Source organism: Pleurodeles waltl, chromosome 3_1 (assembly GCF_031143425.1).
Source record: "Pleurodeles waltl isolate 20211129_DDA chromosome 3_1, aPleWal1.hap1.20221129, whole genome shotgun sequence".
Classification (NCBI taxonomy): Eukaryota; Metazoa; Chordata; class Amphibia; order Caudata; family Salamandridae; genus Pleurodeles; species Pleurodeles waltl.
This window is the reverse complement of record NC_090440.1, coordinates 77,473,954-77,492,805: the sequence shown is the minus strand read 5'-3', so window position 1 is coordinate 77,492,805 and position 18,852 is coordinate 77,473,954. Positions and strand designations below refer to the sequence as shown.

The 18,852-nt window shown below is 43.7% G+C and overlaps 1 protein-coding gene across 1 annotated transcript in view; it reads left to right on the top strand.

The window, feature by feature from the left end:
* LOC138283777 (catalase) overlaps positions 1 to 18,852 on the top strand; it is a 174,395-nt gene that overhangs the window by 56,296 nt on the left and 99,247 nt on the right. The window contains exons 6-8 of the mRNA XM_069221848.1: positions 2,731 to 2,856; positions 8,969 to 9,160; positions 15,334 to 15,486. Coding sequence (XP_069077949.1) covers positions 2,731 to 2,856; positions 8,969 to 9,160; positions 15,334 to 15,486 — 471 coding nt within the window. The remainder of the gene's footprint in view (positions 1 to 2,730; positions 2,857 to 8,968; positions 9,161 to 15,333; positions 15,487 to 18,852) is intronic.

Sequence of the window (18,852 nt, the reverse complement as noted above, 5' to 3'; positions counted from 1 at the left end):
CTTGGCTGATTACCCAAAACCTTGAAAGAAGGAGCTGGGGTAGATGATTTATTTTGTAGTAGTAAAGTTTTGTGATTGTTCGTTAAATGGGGGCTAAATTTATTGGCAAACCAATTTTCCATTTCATATAGATCCGTTTCTAAATGCTTTCACTGTAACACTCTGTTCCAGGTTTAGAACATTTATAAACACATTGCTCCAGTAGCTAGAGATTAGAGATCTTTACTGCACTACACAGGTCTGGGAAAGCAGTTAATTTCAAAATTGCATAGTAGAGGGAAATTGCAACACAGCATTCCAAAGAAGGTGCACAACATTCAGTGAAATAAAGTGTTCAGAATATGAGGGAGGAATGTCAGTTCTAGCAGTGTACCATATTTGGAAGTAACAACAAAGGATTCTGTGGACATCATTGCAACTTGTTAGAAAAGTATGTTGTGTGTAGCAAAATTACCAAACTTGGGAGGATAAACATCCATTGATACTTAGCATTTTCCATATAAGACAGGAAAGGCTATTGGAAAAGAGAGATGAGCAGTTTCCACATGTGGTGCATTCAAAGTGTGGAAGCAAGCTCTTCCAGGTATGGTAGTGGATCATACAATGAAATACTACATTCAAACTGTAAAGTCGTCCCACCATCTTGGCAACGTAGCAATCCAAGTATGGGGAAGGCCATCGATTGAAATACTACATTCCAAGTATGGGAGAGGGACGTTCTTTGAAACGCTGCATTCTAAGCGTGGAAAAGACTCATTTGTTTCATCAAAGAATTACAAGTGGGGTAGGTGAGCGTCCATTGAAGAACTGTATTCCAATTGTGATGAGCTGTGTATTGTAACAAAGCATCACTCTTAGAACATGGCATCTTTGGGGAAAAACGGATTTTAATACTTACCTGTCATTGCAGATAGTTGAACATAATCCCTCATAAGTACCGATCCATCTTTTAAATTTGGATCGTTGAAATCTTTCTTTAACCTTCTACCATCAGATTACTATTTGCTGAGACTGCAGAAATTTCCAAGTTGGTTATAAAACAAATACGGCTTGCTGCTGAACTGCACTATTCTCTTAATAAGCTCTGATAGCATGCACCCTTTGGGAGCGTTGAATGTCTTTAAAGGGAATTATGTCAGGATCCACTGAAGCCAATGAACGAGTAATCCCGCCCTACCCCTAAAAGTATTTATTGGCTCAACTACCACATCTCTCGTTCTGGAAACCATGCACATGTGAGGGGAAAGTGGAGTTTACTGCCACAGATGTTTCCTATATAGAGGAATGTTTCTAAATTGAAATGTGGAACTGTTTTGGGAAAATAGACCATCTGCTTTTTGCAAACCTTTAATACCAATGATCAGTTTAGGAGTCGCGATTTTAGGTTGTTACTTAGTTAACTGATTAGCGCTTTCTGTCAAGCTCTTAGTCAATGCAAAAGTGAAAAGTACATTTTTATCTGTTGATGTTGAGTGTTAAGGCACAGTGCCACATAGGACCCAGAGGTAGAATTACTACTATTTTTTTTTTTTAGAGAAAATATGTATGTGCTTTGATGTGGGATCTTTAAAAAGGGAGGTGTTTACCCTGATTTGGTGATGTTTGCTAAACTCTTATCTTTTGGACGACTCTGCCTATGTTATGGGTCCATGTTTCACAGGCTGGAAGTGCACTGTATCACCTAAAAATAAATTGTTCAATGCATTTGTTGATTCAAACAGGTATTATGGATTTCACATGATAGGCAAGATGGATTTTGGGTCATGTTAATCAGCATTTGTCAAACCACGTATTTAGGTCCCCAAGATGCATATGTTGGTGTGATTGAGGATGATGGGGTCCACGAAGGCTTTCAAGAAGAATGGATTGATCAGAAGGGGACTGTTGATTTCCAGGAGTGAAAGGGAGGCTGTGGGAGAGTGTGAGTATTGGAGTTTTGGCTCATACTTTTTACGGGAAGTTAGGGAAGATACTAGTGGTTAAGAAACACTTTAAAATGGCTACTTGACTGGCTATCTTTGCAATTAAATTAGTTGTCATAATTGAGTATCTGGGTGATGACTGAAGGGGAGCAACAGGCGCCTAAGGGTACTGGATAGGAGGTTGGAGTTGGATGTAAACTGAGGGAGGTTTGGAAGGAATGAAAGAGGGTGCCTGACATCTGTCTGCTGGAAGCTGAGGAGGTATTTAATAAGGGTGATGGATTTAGCTGAAAAAAGGAAGGGGATGGATACTGGTAAGGAGATTTAGGAGATGTGCAAGGGGGCAGAGGGCGTAGCCTGGGAAAGAGTCCGAGTAGATGTAATGCAAAGGGAGTGGCAAGAATAACATGGGAGAAGGGAGTCGTCCTCCAAGCATAGGGAGAGATGAGAGGCAGAGGAGAGAGTTAAAATGGTCTTTTTGTGAATTGACAAGCTACGAACAAGATAACCATACAGCCAGCCATGCTCACCATTTCACAAAGCACTGCTGATGAGTATCTTGTGAAATGAGGGCAATATTAACCGCGATTCTTTTTAAAATCGTAGTGCTGGGAGAACTGCCTTATGTAGAGGTGCCAAATTTCATTAAGATTTAATATTGATGATTCTTGAAGTTGGACATAGCATCTACTATGTCCTAAAAATATGAATGTACTGTTTTGCAAATGCAATGCTAAACTTGGGCAAAGATCTTGTCTTTTGATTGTTGAGCTGCACTGAGCATAAAACTGTTTTTTGCTTGTTACAGGTGAGCTTCTTGTTCAGCGATCGTGGGATACCGGATGGACACCGGCATATGAATGGATACGGATCCCATACTTTCAAGCTGGTGAACGCAAAGGGTGAAGCAGTTTATTGCAAATTCCATTATAAGGTATGGACTCAGCAACTGCACATCTTCAAGTCCAGTAACATGCTAATAACCCTTGTAGTCAAATCTTTCATTAATTGTGTAGAACCCCTTTCCTTGCATGTACTGCGTGGTCATTCAAATAAAGGAGCCAAATAGTGTTGGATTCTTTTCTTGAAGAAGTAAGATCGTGCTAGGGTGTTTGAGAGCAGTTAATACATTTGTTTCAGCTTATAGTGACTCTGCCCTCCAGTTAGCTGGGAATGACATTAAAAAATGTTCATACTTAGCCATTGGAAAGTTTGATTTGCATGTTTATAGAGACAGACCAGTGGCAGTAGTTTCCTTCCAAACAGCTCACTTGTCCTCATGGCACCTTCCTGATCTAGATGGATCAGATTACTATGCGACAGCTCGTTTTCTAGAGATCTCACTTAAGACGCGAGCCTAAATATTATAAGCATATTTTCTGTATACAAACTTATTTCAATTAAGGATAATTGTTGCAAAAATTGGAGATCTGCCAGAGCTAAGACAGTCTGCTGAACAGGAAGCAAATAGTGTTCTAACTAGAGCAGGTGTGAGTTTGTCTCTTTTTTTCATATTTTGCTCACAGCTGCCTGCTATTAGCGAGCATTGACTTTTGAGTTCACGTTGCACTCGCTGTTTTCAATCCATCTCCTTAGCTCCTGATTTTTCCGGCTCTAAGCAGTTAAGGTGGTTTTCTAAGCTTTGATATTACTGTTAGTGGCATGACCCCGTCCAATACTCCCCGCCCCCCCGACACACTCCCCAAAACCAGATCTTTATGCATTTTCACTGTGTGAGCCTTGGCAGTCCCGGTCTGGCTTTCTGCCCTCCTCTCTTTCCTGTTTTTCTCATTTGATTTCTCCTGAACCAAGAACCATATTAGACAATTGAAACTTGAGACAAGTACACCTTGTATTTGCTGGAGCGTCGGTTAGTTTGGTCTTGCCCAACAGCTCTTTGTTATAATTGGGAATAGCTCATTGAAGCCCTGCACCATTGGTACTACATTCTCTTACTTTGGGTAACCCAGAGGTGCAATAGTTTAATACCAGTATTCGGCCTAAGGTGTCTCAAAAGCATAAGAACCCCGTGAATGCTCTGTGGGGCGCTCTTGGCCTAACTGCATCATGGCTTGCCCCCATGTGCTCACTGCTAGTAAAATTAGTAGGGCCCACCCTAAGGTGTTGGTAAAACCCTATAAGGTCTGACACCTGAAGCAACACCCACTGGCATTACAAATCACACAATTTAGTAGGTGAAACCGGACACAGATTATCAAATTGTTTATTCTTTGTCTCCAGGTTAGTCTGAAATGGTAGGCAGTTTCTGCCTTACCTTTCAGAAACCTAAAACGTTGGACATTTTTCAGTTCCAATGACCACAGCTGGGTGTGAAACACAGGCCTGCACGTTTCCTAGTACCATCGTTCAGTGTGTGGGAAAGGCCTTGAACAGGTAGTTTCTCCTGTGGATGAGGTCTGGCACCACATTATACCCTCCATCCCTAAAGCCACAGGAGTTTCTGGGCTCTTAAGTGACAGCTGCTCTGTAGTATCACTTTCCCTTGACTTTCGGTCATCACAACAAGTTTCTCTGAAAGCTTCTTGGCACCCAGCAAACATCACAGGCTGGCTCAAATGCTTGAGTTGTTGTTTTGCATGCAGAGAGCTTGCCTGTTGTGGTCCTGTTGTTTATAGCCAGCATCATGATGGTGCTTACTGTATTGCTTCTTATCAAGAAAGGCCAGATCCTTTTGGGCTTACATAGTCCACTTACAAGCCCACCATGTTTGTTTTTGGCTATGATCAGGATCTACTTCAGTTAAAATTATACAAAGTACACTGTTCCAAAAATATGTACCATCTAGGGGACCACTAGTCTCAGGAGCAGGATCCCTCAAGCACCACAATGGATGGGTAATATCATCATTGGGAAATGCTCCACACCAAGCTGGCGCTGCAATGCCTGGTGGGCACCCCAAACGGGGGCTCTAGACCATATTCATATAATCAAAATTGATTAAAATCTGTTATATAGTCACAAAGGTGCTTTTAATCAGGCAACGGTGCAAAAAGAGAGAGGTTCAAAAGAATTTAAAATTGGTTATACATCTCCCAAACAACATCATACATTTTAATCAGTGTAGTGAAGATGAAGACCAAGGTTAAAAACAAAAATTGAAAGTCATATATCGAGTGTAATGCTCGTGGTACTTTCACAAAATACTAAAGGCTCCGAATGTTTTAAGGGCTTTTAGGAACAGGTCAACATGTTTCGCGTCTGTCGGTCCACCAGGATCCATTGACGCTTCATCAGGACCAAAAAATAACCTCTTCACATAATATAAAGAAAACCACCTCTAATAAGGTAGAAAAACCAATGACTTACATTTAAGTACACTTGGTTACATCAGGTCACCCTAGAATATAAACATATAGACAAACAGTACACCAAAGAAAAACCCATGAAGTGGTTAGTGGTGCTCAAACCAATGAAAATCTATATAGAACAAGTGATGGGTCCAAACTAAATGAGTGTAAATGGGCTTACCATCCCCAAATTGAGAAAGGGCCCCCTGGGAAGCACGTTCCTAGGACTCAGAAACACTGAACATAAACAAATAGGAATAAAGTTTACCATTCGTATATATGCTCAATTCACTAAAAAACACAAAGAAAAAGGAGCAGATTATCTGTAATATAATGCAGCCCACAGGTGGGTAGGTCTTGCTAAAACAATTTGCAATCCCGCATAAACAAACGTGTGGATCTGTCAAATTGTGCCATGGTTTAAAATAACAGTGTAAAGTCAATAGAAACTGACATAGATAACAAACATCTCAACCCAGATCTCGCCGCCGCGTGTCGAATTTACAGTTTAGTTGCTGGTCCATAACTCCAGACCTACCCTCTGGAACGGTGTCCCGGATGACAACCTGCATCGGGCACCGTCAGAGAAATAAATGCGGCGTTAATAATCAGTTAACTCATGTAGCAGGTTAAAACTTCTGCATACCACCTTTGCATCACTCCCGTAGCGGCCCTGCTAGTTTCTTGCATGGGTTGATGCTTCAGTATCCTTCCACCCTGAGTCGATGACCCTAATGAACGATCCAGCTATTGTTCAGGAATAAATACACTGGGGTCTCTAATTACACTAGAGGTTTACCATTTTGTCATTTCTTTTTTTTCTATCTACAGAAAGATACAAAAGGCTAGATAGATGTGAAATAGGGTTTGCCTCTCTTTCAAAAGTATCGATTATTGGGCCCAAGGTGGTCATCTTTGTACTTTAAAAGGGCTTGATAGATTAATAGAATTACCCCAAAAGGCATTGTTTTGCGGTGGATCACAATTCCTATATAGCTAGTATAATTAAAGTTGTAAACTAGTTCTGGGACCATCCTCACTTGTTTGTGGGTGTGAGTTGAAAAATGGACATCAAGCACAAAGCATTCCCTTGTAAGCTTGTGTGTGTTTCGCTACTGCCACCTGGACATCCATTGTTATTCTGGGCTTCTCTGAGTAACCAGCTTCCACAACCTCCTCTTCGTTTGAGAAAGGGACACAATTTATTTTGTGTAAAGGTTTATTGTAGTATGGTCTGCCTTTTCACCCTTTGCTCCTTTCGTAATCAAAAAATGATTGTGTCTGTGCCCAGGATCATTTGACCTGGCACGCTGAGTTCTAGGTTAATAGCAACAAAGGCAAGCAGACTGTTTTTTTTTTTTTTTTTTTCTTGTCACTGTGGTACCTAGAGGCATGATTATGTCAATCTGTAAGACATGCCTGACTGCAGTCTCAATTAAGTGCCATGAATCGGTCCTGGACACTCACTTTAAGGGGGAGGAGCATTTTTCCACTTTCGCCAACAGACCCTGACTGTGCAATAGACTTGCTTATAGTGACAAACGTACCTCGCGTTAGAGCTTTCCTGGGACGCTCCTTCAAAGAAGCACTTCTGTCTTGAAAGATTTTTTTCTTTGTTAATATTAACTTTTCAGAGAGGGTTAGTCATTTACATGCTTTTTCGTTTTACAGAAGTTAGTTAATCACAATAGGTTGTTTTTTGGCCCTGCTCCTCTGTATTGATGAGGATACTGGTTATTCTTTGCCAAACTCTACATTTTCTAGACCGCTGCAGTTGTATTGTATGTTGAATGCATAAGTCATCCGCTTTGCTAATGAGCTTTGTTACCTGTGTTGTTCCCTCCCCGATCACGCTAACATACAAGATGTCAGTTGGCAGCCAGCTGGTGCCTTCATTGGAGTTGTAGCCTAAAGGGTTGATTCTGTCTTCAAGAATGTTTACACCCTCAGGTTAATGGGGCTAAGGTGTGTAGGTTATTTTCCAAGCTATGTCCCTTTTAAACTGATTTCTGTGGCTGACAGACTACTACTGTTGTAATTTGTAATCCTTATTCCTGTAGATGTTTTCTACAGGACAGATGCTCAATTTTACAAAACCCCTTTCTATATTTACTGTTAAAAGTAACAGCCTGGAGTTCCTCACCATTTTGTTTCTATTCATTTAACTGATTCCATCATTCTGCAAGAAGCCAGTAATGGTGGTTACTCCACATGTAATTGGTTTGCCTTACTTTTCTCTCCCTATAAAAACCTGAGGAACAAAAGTTTGTTACACATCAAGGGACTAGGACCTGGTTGTAGGGAGACACAAAGTGCTTTTGCGTACAGCCAGGAGTCGGACCATGTATTGCATTTGAAGGAACGGGGTGTTAGGTGTAGCATGTAAGGTGAACAGGTGAAGGGGGCCGCATAATCTATGGTGAAAAGTGAATGAGCCATGTGCAAGGGAAGTTAAGGGGTTGGGTCTAGGGACCAACACTACATGAGTCCACACCAAGTAGCGTATCTTTTCTTCAACAAGATTAACTTACGAAGCTACACGGCTAGGATATAATCAGCGGTACTGCTCTTTTTTCCAGATAAATGAAAGATTGGCTTTCTTGCATGTAAATGTTTCTTCATTTGATTTATATTTGCTAAATACGCGCATATGTAAATAATATAAGATGTAAATCTTTGCACAGTTCATATGTAAGTAGTTTCCCGAGTCGGTAGGTCCGGTACGTGTCATGTATTTGAACTTTGGAGGGGCCAAGTAATGGTTTCACACATCACCATCTCACCAGTGAAGTTTTAGAGATTGTTAAAAGTTGCGTTTTTAGTTCCATTTTCCATGACCCCAGAACTACTTCAGCTTAACTTTAGTATCAAGATGCATTTTTATTTTCAGTGTGAAGAGATTTTTCTGCAGATTGTGCACAGCCCACAAAATATGGGAGCTGTTTTTCCAAGGGATGTATATTTCTTTTTCTAGTGAATGGATTATAATTCCAATCCCACACTAAGTCGTTGCAGCATCCTACCTTTGATTTGTCGTTCTCTCCCTAATTCCGTAAAGTCCATGCTAGAGGGTTTGAAAGAAGCCATGGGTTCATTGTTCTATATCCAATCTTTAACAGATAGCTGGCAGGTTATAGAAACATGCTTCTCATGTAGCGAAGACATTTTTTTTTTTTATGCTCGAACAGATATTTAGCTCCCAAATGCCAGGAACATTCGCCTTTGTTTTTTTTTTTTTTTTTTTTTTGTAAGCTGCAAGTTCTGCCAATGTTGCTCCTATGAACAGATGTTCCCAAAGGGTGTTGTCGCTATTATTTTGCGTTATGTGGCACCATTTTTAGTAGGGCTCAGATTAGAAACCCCTCTATGGCTTTCATTGCACTACTTTCGGGACATCCATTTGTCTGATTTAATCATGAAGTCCTTTGCAGTGGCTTTCATGGTGTGCGATTTCCACTAGTATGGCTACATCTCATGGCTGGATAGTTAATCTCTTGTGCGTGTCTGATACCTCTGAACTAGTTTGGTGGGGATGTCAACCTGTGTGTGTTGTGTTTTGTTTGTTTTTCTTTTGTATCTTGCACCACTTTCTAATCATCTGAAAACACATTGTCCTCAGCATGGAATGTATTAATGTAAAATTGCCTAATTAATAAGAGTTAAACTGTTTAATCTGTCTTTCTTCCTTGACAATAAATGCATAAATATCCTAAACCATTTTTGTGTTTTTGTTTTTAGACTGATCAAGGTATAAAAAACCTAACTGTTGAAGAGGCTGAGAAATTGGCTGCTACCGATCCAGATTATGGCATACATGACCTTTATGAGGCCATAGCTAATGGAAATTTCCCATCCTGGACCTTTTATATCCAGGTCATGACTTTTGAGCAGGCTGAGAAATTTCAGTTCAATCCGTTTGATTTGACTAAGGTAGGTATAATGGTATACTTTTATTTGTTTCCTCTATGTAACATAAAAGTGTAACATGAAATGAAAGAACACATTTAAGTGCAGCAATTGTAAGTATTCCGCAGTCAGTTAAGCAATCTCCTCTTCACAGAGAGCCAGCGAGCGCTTCCTATATATCTAGAACTCAGTGGGCTTTTCGGAATTGCGCTGAATTGACTTACACAAAGTTTAGGTTTACTGCTTGGCAGTGGCCACTGCTCATGAAGATCCTGTCACTTAGCAAACCCTGACCACCTAATCTTACTTGTCAGCAGCCAGCACTCTGTGCTTCTCCTGACTCAGGCAGGATTGCCACTCCACCAGAGGCTGTTGATTTTTTTTTTTAAAGTAAAAAACATCCAGAAAAAATAAAGCACTTTATTTCAAATGACACATAGCGAGGAGCCGCAGGATCTTGGCACTTCGGAGAGCATGAAGTTGTGGGAGACTTCTTCACTCCCCTTAAATATCCCCAACAGCAGAACAACATATACAAAGTCATCATCCACACATTTTTATACAGTTCCCTCCTCTACAGACAAATGTTGAGTGAATCCATTTGTAAAAATGCATCGAACATTTGTGTATGGTTGCTGAAGGCTGCTTATCTGAAACGGGTGGCTTTTTAGGTTTGGTGTGATCCATTCCAGGGCCTCCAGTGATGCAGTTTTGCATTCAGGTATTTGAAGGTTTCAAGAAGGGACCCTATGACCGTTTACCATTGAAGAAGAACTTCCTTTGCATGTAGGGGAAGGGAACACATTTTCCACCTTTATTGAAAATGTTAAACACTTCTCTGCTAGTGTTTGCTTCAGTGGTAGCAAAAAAGAAATAATAACACCTATTCCCGCTGAGAGAAAGCTATTTGCATGCCCTGACCAGCCCATCACCTGGCCCCAAGAGCCTCCACTGGCTGCACTGCAAACACCGCTACCTAACCCTCACTCTTCACTCTTCACACACTGTGAAAGCGCCATCACATCTGTCCACCTTCCTGATGGCCCCAGGGATCACCTAACAACCTGCCTACCACCTCTTTCCGATATGCCGCCTGTTTGTCTACTACCTCCCTCAATCCCACACACTTGCACCTTCTCTCTGCCCAAGAGCCCACCCTTTCAGCTTCTTCCCCAGAGTCTGAGATCACATAATGCCCAGCCAGTCCACCCCTCACCCATCGCCCAGAGAATCAGTTGGCTCCCTACTCAGTTGTTGTCTGCCTCCAAGAAACACGGATCCAGTCCCACTACCCTTCCAGTCCATTAGGTTCCAGCATGCAGAAGGTTTCTTTACTTAATACTGTCGGACAGATCAGGAAGCCACGGTGAAAGAGTTGAGGCACCTGGAACAGTATTTGGGATGCCAAGCACTTTAAGGATGCTGTTGGAATTGTCTTTTTTAGTTTGTTGCTAGGCCTCTTCCGCCTTGAATGCTAAACCCTTTTTTAGGCTATTTGGTGTAGTTTGCGCTTGGGCATCCATAACGTTTTTTCCATAGAAGATATTCACACCATATGTGTCTTTTATTTTTTCTTCTTCAATATCCTGGGAATTCTAAAGATACAATGGAGGGCCCTGAGAAAATAGGCAAAATATAGCTGTTTTGAGATATTTTTTTGGGGAAAAATTGCCCCTCAAATAGTCCCTGGTGTCTAGTGGAGTGGGTCACTGCTTGGGGATTGCCCTTCTGCGGCGATCCCAAAGTAGGGATCCACTAGGGAAAAGTCACCAACGGAGAGGGGAGATTCTCTTCTTTCCAATGATACCTCTCCCGTCTGCTTCAGTGCTCAGGCGACTAAGATATGCCATCAAGCACTGAAGCACGGAAAGTGCTATGAGCTGATTGGCTCATTTCACTTTCACTTTCTCTGAAATTACGGCGATTGTCATTTCAGAGGCGAAAAAAATTGCTTTTTTGAGCTGGAGAAGCTCTTTCCCAGCTCTGAGGCTGATTCCAATAAAAGGAAATGGCTCAGGTGCTTGCACCAGACAGATTTCCTGCTCCTGGTGCCAGGACGTGCTGGGCATGTCCTTAGCACCCGAGTACCGGTACTGAGGACATGCCCAGCGTGTTCTAGTACCCTTGGAGTTAATCTTGTACGTGTTTGATGGCACTTGTGTTTGTGCACATGTGAGTGTTGTGCTAAGTGCTCATCTCTCATTTTAATGCTTGCCCAGCAATAATGGTGGTAAGTCATACCATATTGTGAACATCCTTGCTGTTCGGGAACAACCGTGGTAATTCTTGGCACATTGTGTGTGAAACCATGGCACACAGAGTACACTAAGGCTTTATGGCAGACCTGGCAGCAATTCTTGGACTCATGTTGTCGGCTCAGGCACAGTGGTGTAATTAGTACTATATTTTGAACCTCTGTATTAAGCAATTTTTGTTGGTAAGTTTTGGCAGGTTGTGGCCACAGTAGCGACCCTAGCAATAAAGTGTTAATGCATTGTGGGTATCCATGGCATCTGATGTCCACCCATAGCATAATGACACACCGTTAATCATTTTTGGAATGTTGTAAGCATTTGTGGAACCATGGTGTGCACAGCTGTTCTAATGCCAGCCCATGCAATATGGTGTCAATTGTTGGCTTATTGTGGAATAATGGTGCATATCCTGGCATGACACAGGCCCTGCCTTGATGATAATTCCTAACATACTGTTGACATCCATGGTTTGTTGGCTTCCAGCTCTAGTATAACTAACACTGGTGTAAAGGTGTGAATTCCTTGCTTATTGTAAGCTTCCATAAGACAATGGTGTCTCTTCATTGCATAATGGCGGCTGATGCAGTACTTTTTGGCATAATCTGATAGAGACTTATAGCTGCAGATTCCTTAACCTTAGAATTATCCCTATGCGTGATACTCGATCCGGAATCCTTTTGTGAGCAGTACCCCTGCACGCCGATAGGTGGCATCCTTCAGCTCTGTGTGACATTGACATCCGCCACTGACTGTAGCCATCCCCTCCAAGACGGAGCCTGAGCCCTATTCTTATGGGCTAGGACTTTGGGAAGATTAGGAGGGGCCTGTTGACCCTTAAGAATTCCAGCCCCTAGACCTAGATATTGACTGGTGTGAGGAATTGGCAGATTCTAGTGGACTGAAAACCTCCACAGATACTGGCTTGATCTCTCCTCCTACCATGGCTATGGAGGAGGATGCCACATTTGGTATGGTGATGAGGAGAGGGTGGCCTTGGTTCTTGGCCTTCAGTTGCCCTCCGTGGCTGTGAATACTAATGTCTTGATGGAGGTGCTTCAACCTGGAGTCATCCCTTCAGAACCGCTTCTCCCATTTAATGAAGCCCTTCCAGACCGGGCTCTGGTCCAAGCCTTGCACATGGGCTCCTGTGGACAGGACAATTGCCTGCCGCCATCACCCCACCCTAGGGGACCCCTTTTTCCTCACCCAACACCCTACCCCTGAGAGCTTGGTGGTCCAAGCCTCCATTTCCCTAGTAAATCCTGGTGCATTCCTTACTGCCCGACTGGATAAGAAATCCAAAAGGCTGGACACCTTTGCCGTGGGGAGAGCCTTGGTTAGATCGGTTCGCCTCCACCAAGAACGCGCAGTGCCATCGGTTTTGCACGGTGAAGTTTCCAGGGCGGCTCTCGCTTGGAGACGCTTTTCATTTTGAGTGGAGATTAGGCCTCCCACATCCTTTCTCTGACCATACTCCTCCGGCCCAGGGTTCTCAAGAGGATCAGGAACGACTGGACCCTAGTCATCCTTGTGGCTCTAGACTGGGCTTGGTGAGTTTGGTGTCCCGAGCTATTGAGCATGGCCATCTGTCATCAAATCAGGCTGCCCCTTCAGGAGGATCTGCTGTCAGAGTAGCAGAGGAGGGTTCACTTCCTGAACCGGTCAATGCTTTGCCTTCATGCTTGGAGATTGAGCGGCGACAGTTGACAGCTTTTGACCTTCCACTCCAAGCCTGTGCTGTTATATTGGCAGGCCGACATCCCTCCATTGAGATGCAATATGCTGGCTTATTTAGCATGGTATGCTTAAAAACAGACTGATCCCGCATCTGCTTTCCTTTCCGAAGTTCTTTTGTTTATCCTTACCCTGGCCCAGCAGGGTTCTGCATTGGGCACCTTGAAGGGGTATTTATACACTATCTCCCCTATTCTGCAATTGTCCGATCAACCCTCCCGCTTGAAGTACTCGGTTGTAAATCGGTTCCTTAAAGGTCTTAAACACGTTGACCCCTGCCCCCCAAGCTCCCTCTTGTTATGCCTCAATAATGCCTTAATTTGGTTCTTACATTCTTAATGTGGACTTTCTTTGAGCTATTTTTTTCTATTCCTGTTGGGCTCCTCACCATCAAGATGGCTTTTCTTGTGGCAATTACATCTACTTGGAGAGATGGTGAGCCACAGGCACTGTCCTCTCCGCAAACCTACATCAATCTCATTAATTCCCCCCCCCCCCCCCCCCCCTCGATACACCAATCAAGCTGGCCCTTCCCTTTGACGAAGAGGAGGGACTCAACCTGCTAGACCCAAATAGAGTGTTGTTCTACCTTGACCGCACAAAACTGTATGGGTGGACGATCAACTCTTTGTGGCATGTGTCGGTGTCAAGTAAGGAAAGGCAGGGCAGAAACCAACCATCTCCTTATGGGTGGTGCTCTGTATTAAAATCTGCTACGCATTGGACCAGAAGCAACCCCAAGAGGGTTTCAGTGCTCATTGTACCAGAGCAAATGCTACGACCATTGCGTTTGCATGTGGAGTTTTTGTTCTGGACATCTGCCAGGTAGCAGTGGGGGCCTTTCTGCACACATCCACCAAACACTGTACATTCAGGATGGGCACTTTTCTAATTTAGTCCTGGATGAACAAGTTCATTACCTTCACCTTATCTGGTAGAGACTCTGTCTAGCTGTAGATTCCTTACTGACCCACTGGTGCTCACCCCTCTCTGAACAGATTTTTAGGATCATGCCTGTTCTCCTTTCAGAGTCCTAGTTTTTCACACCAGTGGTCAGTGCTCTTCATGGTTCTTCGCTCCTATTGTGGAAATTTATGAAAAGTAACTGACATCAGCCCGCTGGGGTGGTGCCTATATAGCCACTACGCATGTCACTTCCGGTGCAGATGATGACACACAGAGCCCACGGATGTCCCCTACTGGCGCACAGGGATACTGCTCAAGAAAAGCTTCTGGATCCTGTCTGAAGCTTGGGGTTAATTCTAAGGGAAGGAATCTACCGCTTGATATTCTCTACCAGATAATATTATACTGAAGGTAAGTAACTTGTTCTTTTATGCGACCATTTCAGAATGGGCCTAGTGTGGCTCTAATCCTTACCCTTACGTTGTGGTGGTAAATATGGCTATTGTGGGTTTCCGTGCCTCAATGGTGCCCACACCTGGTGTAATGCTAGCTCCAGCATTAATGCGGTAATTCTTTACACGTTGTGGGTATGGATGGCATGATGGTGTCCACCCTGGCACAATGTTGACCCAGTCTCCGGTGTGGTGTTAATTACTGGCATATTGTGGCAGTCACAACATAGAGGGTGCAGGAGTGATTGTTACCTTAGGGCAAGAGTGATAATTAATTAAAATAACTCTAACAGCTGAAATTCTATGTTTTTTGTTTTTTTTGCCTGTAAATTCAGGACCTAACTATAGTGTTCCTGTAATCTTTGTTTTTTTCAGTGAAGGAATATACATACTCCTTTCACATTTTTCTTTTGCTAAATAATTTGTGTGACTGCATACAATTGAGACTATTGTATGTGTGATATGTATTGTTGGCGAGCACTGCACAACGGATACTGCTGTGTGCTTTCATTGTTTTATGTGTTATATGAATTAGTTCGATATTAGCCTGTGGTTGTGATTCAGTACTTTTAAAAACTGAAGAAAATTAAATGTTCTGCTTTCGGAAGTACTCCTGGGTACGAGTATCATTCAAATTGAATTGTTTGTTTTTGATGTTAAGATGTTGAGCACACACAGCATGCACTGCATGAATCCCCTTGCAAAACCGTGAAACTGAAATTATGCTGTGCCTCTTAATTTGACAAGGAGTTCATCATCGCATTAATATCATGGTGGTAGTGCATATTGATAAATTTTCATTATATGCATTTGTTCTATGAAAAAACTATAATTTCTTTCTTTTATGTAGGTTTGGCCCCACAAAGATTATCCTCTCATCCCCGTGGGAAAATTGGTATTAAACAGGAACCCCGTCAACTATTTTGCAGAAGTGGAGCAGTTGGCGTTTGACCCTAGCAACATGCCCCCCGGCATTGAACCTAGCCCGGACAAAATGCTGCAGGTTAGTGGATGCCTTTTTGTGACTTTTTGGATGCATTTGTAACTGACCTGAATATACAGTCCGTTGAGTGAATTATCTATGGAATTTGTTGGGAGTGCCTTATTTTATCCATTAGATTTTATTTGAAAATGGAGTCTGCTTCATCACACTGTTAGTAATGTATATGTACAGGTGACATCTCTTCTGAGATTCTGTTATTCACAATTTCTTATTATGCTATAAAAATGTACAACATACTGTCTTGCTTTCTTCTTTCGCAGCCCTTGATCCATTTGTGCTATAGTTTGTTCCAGGGATTTACTACCTTTCCTTTGCAGGGCCTGTTTATGGTACGGCCCATCGCTTTGTTGTAGAGTCATCCTTCCAATAAATATGCTTAACTATTATACTGTGGTTGTATCCTGAGGCTTTTCAGTTGTGTAACATTTATTTGACTGAAGTAACTTATCTTGAAAGTGCTGTAAGGAAATGCCTCCTTGGCATAGTTACCCCCTGACTTTTTGCCTTTGCTGATGCTATGTTTTGAATTGAAAGTGTGCTGAGGCCTGCTAACCAGGCCCCAGCACCAGTGTTCTTTCCCTAACCTATACTTTTGTATCCACAATTGGCACACCCTAGCATCCAGATAAGTCCCTTGTAACTGGTACCCCTGGTACCAAGGGCCCTGATGCCAGGGAAGGTCTCTAAGGGCTGCAGCATGTCTTATGCCACCCTGGGGACCCCTCACTCAGCACAGACACACTGCTTGCCAGCTTGTGTGTGCTGGTGAGAACAAAATGAGTAAGTCGACATGGCACTCCCCTCAGGGTGCCATGCCAGCCTCTCACTGCCTATGCAGTATAGATAAGTCACCCCTCTAGCAGGCCTTACAGCCCTAAGGCAGGGTGCACTATACCATAGGTGAGGGCACCAGTGCATGAGCACTGTGCCCCTACAGTGTCTAAGCCAAACCTTAGACATTGTAAGTGCAGGGTAGCCATAAGAGTATATGGTCTGGGAGTCTGTCAAACACGAACTCCACAGCACCATAATGGCTACACTGAAAACTGGGAAGTTTGGTATCAAACTTCTCAGCACAATAAATGCACACTGATGCCAGTGTACATTTTATTGTAAACTACACCCCAGAGGGCACCTTAGAGGTGCCCCCTGAAACTGTATCCAACTACATGTGTAGGCTGACTGGTTCCAGCAGCCTGCCACCCCCGAGACATGTTGCTGGCCACATGGGGAGAGTGCCTTTGTCACTCTGTGGCCAGTAACAAAGCCTGCACTGGGTGGAGATGCTATCACCTCCCCCAGGCAGGAGCTGTAACACCTGGCGGTGAGCCTCAAAGGCTCACCCCCTTTGTTCCAGGACCGCAGGACACTCCAGCTAGTGGAGTTGCCCGCCCCCTCCGGCCACGGCCCCACTTTTGGCGGCCAGGCCGAAGGAAATAATGAGAATAACAAGGAGTCGTCACTGGCCAGTCAGGACAGCCCCTAAGGTGTCCTGAGCTGAAGTGACTCTAACTTTTAGAAATCCACCATCTTGCAGATGGAGGATTCCCCCAATAGGGATAGGAATGTGACCCCCTCCCCTTGGGAGGAGGCACAAAGAGGGTGTACCCACCCTCAGGGCTAGTAGCCATTGGCTACTAACCCCCCAGACCTAAACATTCCCTTACATTTAGTACTTAAGGGCTCCCCTGTACCTAAAAATTTAGATTCCTGCAACTTAAAGAAGAAGAGGACTGCTGAGCTGAAAAACCCTGCAGAGAAGAAGACACCAACTGCTTTGGCCCCAGTCCGATCGGCCTGTCTCCTGCCTTCAGAAGAAAACTGCTCCAGCGACGCTTTTCCCAGGACCAGCGACCTCTGAATCCTCAGAGGACTGCCCTGCTTCCAAAAGACCAAGAAACTCCAGAGGACAGCGGCCCTGTTCAACAAAGACTGCAACTTTGTTTCCAGAGGAGCAGATTTAAAGACCCCTGCAATCCCCGTAAGAAGCGTGAGACTTGCAACACTGCACCCGGCGACTCCGACTCGACTGGTGGAGAAACAACGCTACAGGGAGGACCCCCATGCGACTCCAAGACTGTGAGTAACCAAAGTTGTCCCCCCTGAGCCCCCACAGAGCCCGAGGCTCCCCCTGACCGCGACTGCCTGACTCTAAAATCCCAACGCCTGGAGGAGACCCTGCACCCGCAGCCCCCAGGACCTGAAGGATCGGAACTCCAGTGCAGGAGTGACCCACAGGAGGCCCTCTCCCTTGCCCAGGTGGTGGCTACCCCGAGGAGCCCCCCCCCTTGCTTGCGTGCATCGCTGAAGAGACCCCTTGGTCTCCCATTGAAACCTATTGAAAACCCGACACGTGTTTGCACACTGCACCCGGCCGCCCCCGTGCTGCTGAGGGTGTACTTTCTGTGCTGACTTGTGTCCCCCCCGGTGCCCTACAAAACCCCCCTGGTCTGCCCTCCGAAGACGCTGGTACTTACCTGCTGGCAGACTGGAACCGGGGCACCCCCTTCTCCATTGAAGCCTATGTGTTTTGGGCACCACTTTGAACTCTGCACCTGACCGGCCCTGAGCTGCTGGTGTGGTAACTTTGGGGTTGCTCTGAACCCCCAACGGTGGGCTACCTTGGACCCCAATTTGAACCCCGTAGGTGGTTTACTTACCTGCAAGAACTAACAATAACTTACCTCCCCCAGGAACTGTGAAAATTGCACTGTGTCCACTTTTAAAATAGCTATATGTCTTTTATGTGAAAAGTATATATGCTATTGTGATTATTCAAAGTTCCTAAAGTACTTACCTGCAATACCTTTCAAATGAGATATTACATGTAGAATTTGAACCTGTGGTTCTTAAAATAAAATAAGAAAAGATATTTCTCTATACAAAAACCTATTGGCCTGGAATTGTCTTTGAGTGTGTGTTTCTCATTTATTGCCTGTGTGTATGTACAACAAATGCTTAACACTACTCCTTTGATAAGCCTACTGCTCGACCACACTACCACAAAATAGAGCATTAGTATTATCCCTTTTTGCCACTATCTTACCTCTAAGGGGAACCCTTGGACTCTGTGCATGCTATTCCTTACTGTGAAATAGCACATACAGAGCCAACTTCCTACAAGTGTGATCCAGCTCTTAGTGTTAATCTTAACCACTACCCACATTACAGTTTCTCTAGTCACAAGATCAGCAATCCCCTTTGATTTTTGCTTATTCAGTTTCCTTTTTCACAGAACATTTTATTATATCAAAATAGGGGTCCCCCATAACCACATCAGAATTGGGGAGCGAAATATTGTATTTAGCAAATGTATTCTCAATTGGAATTAGTTTATGGATTCATTCTTCACAAGGAGCTATTACT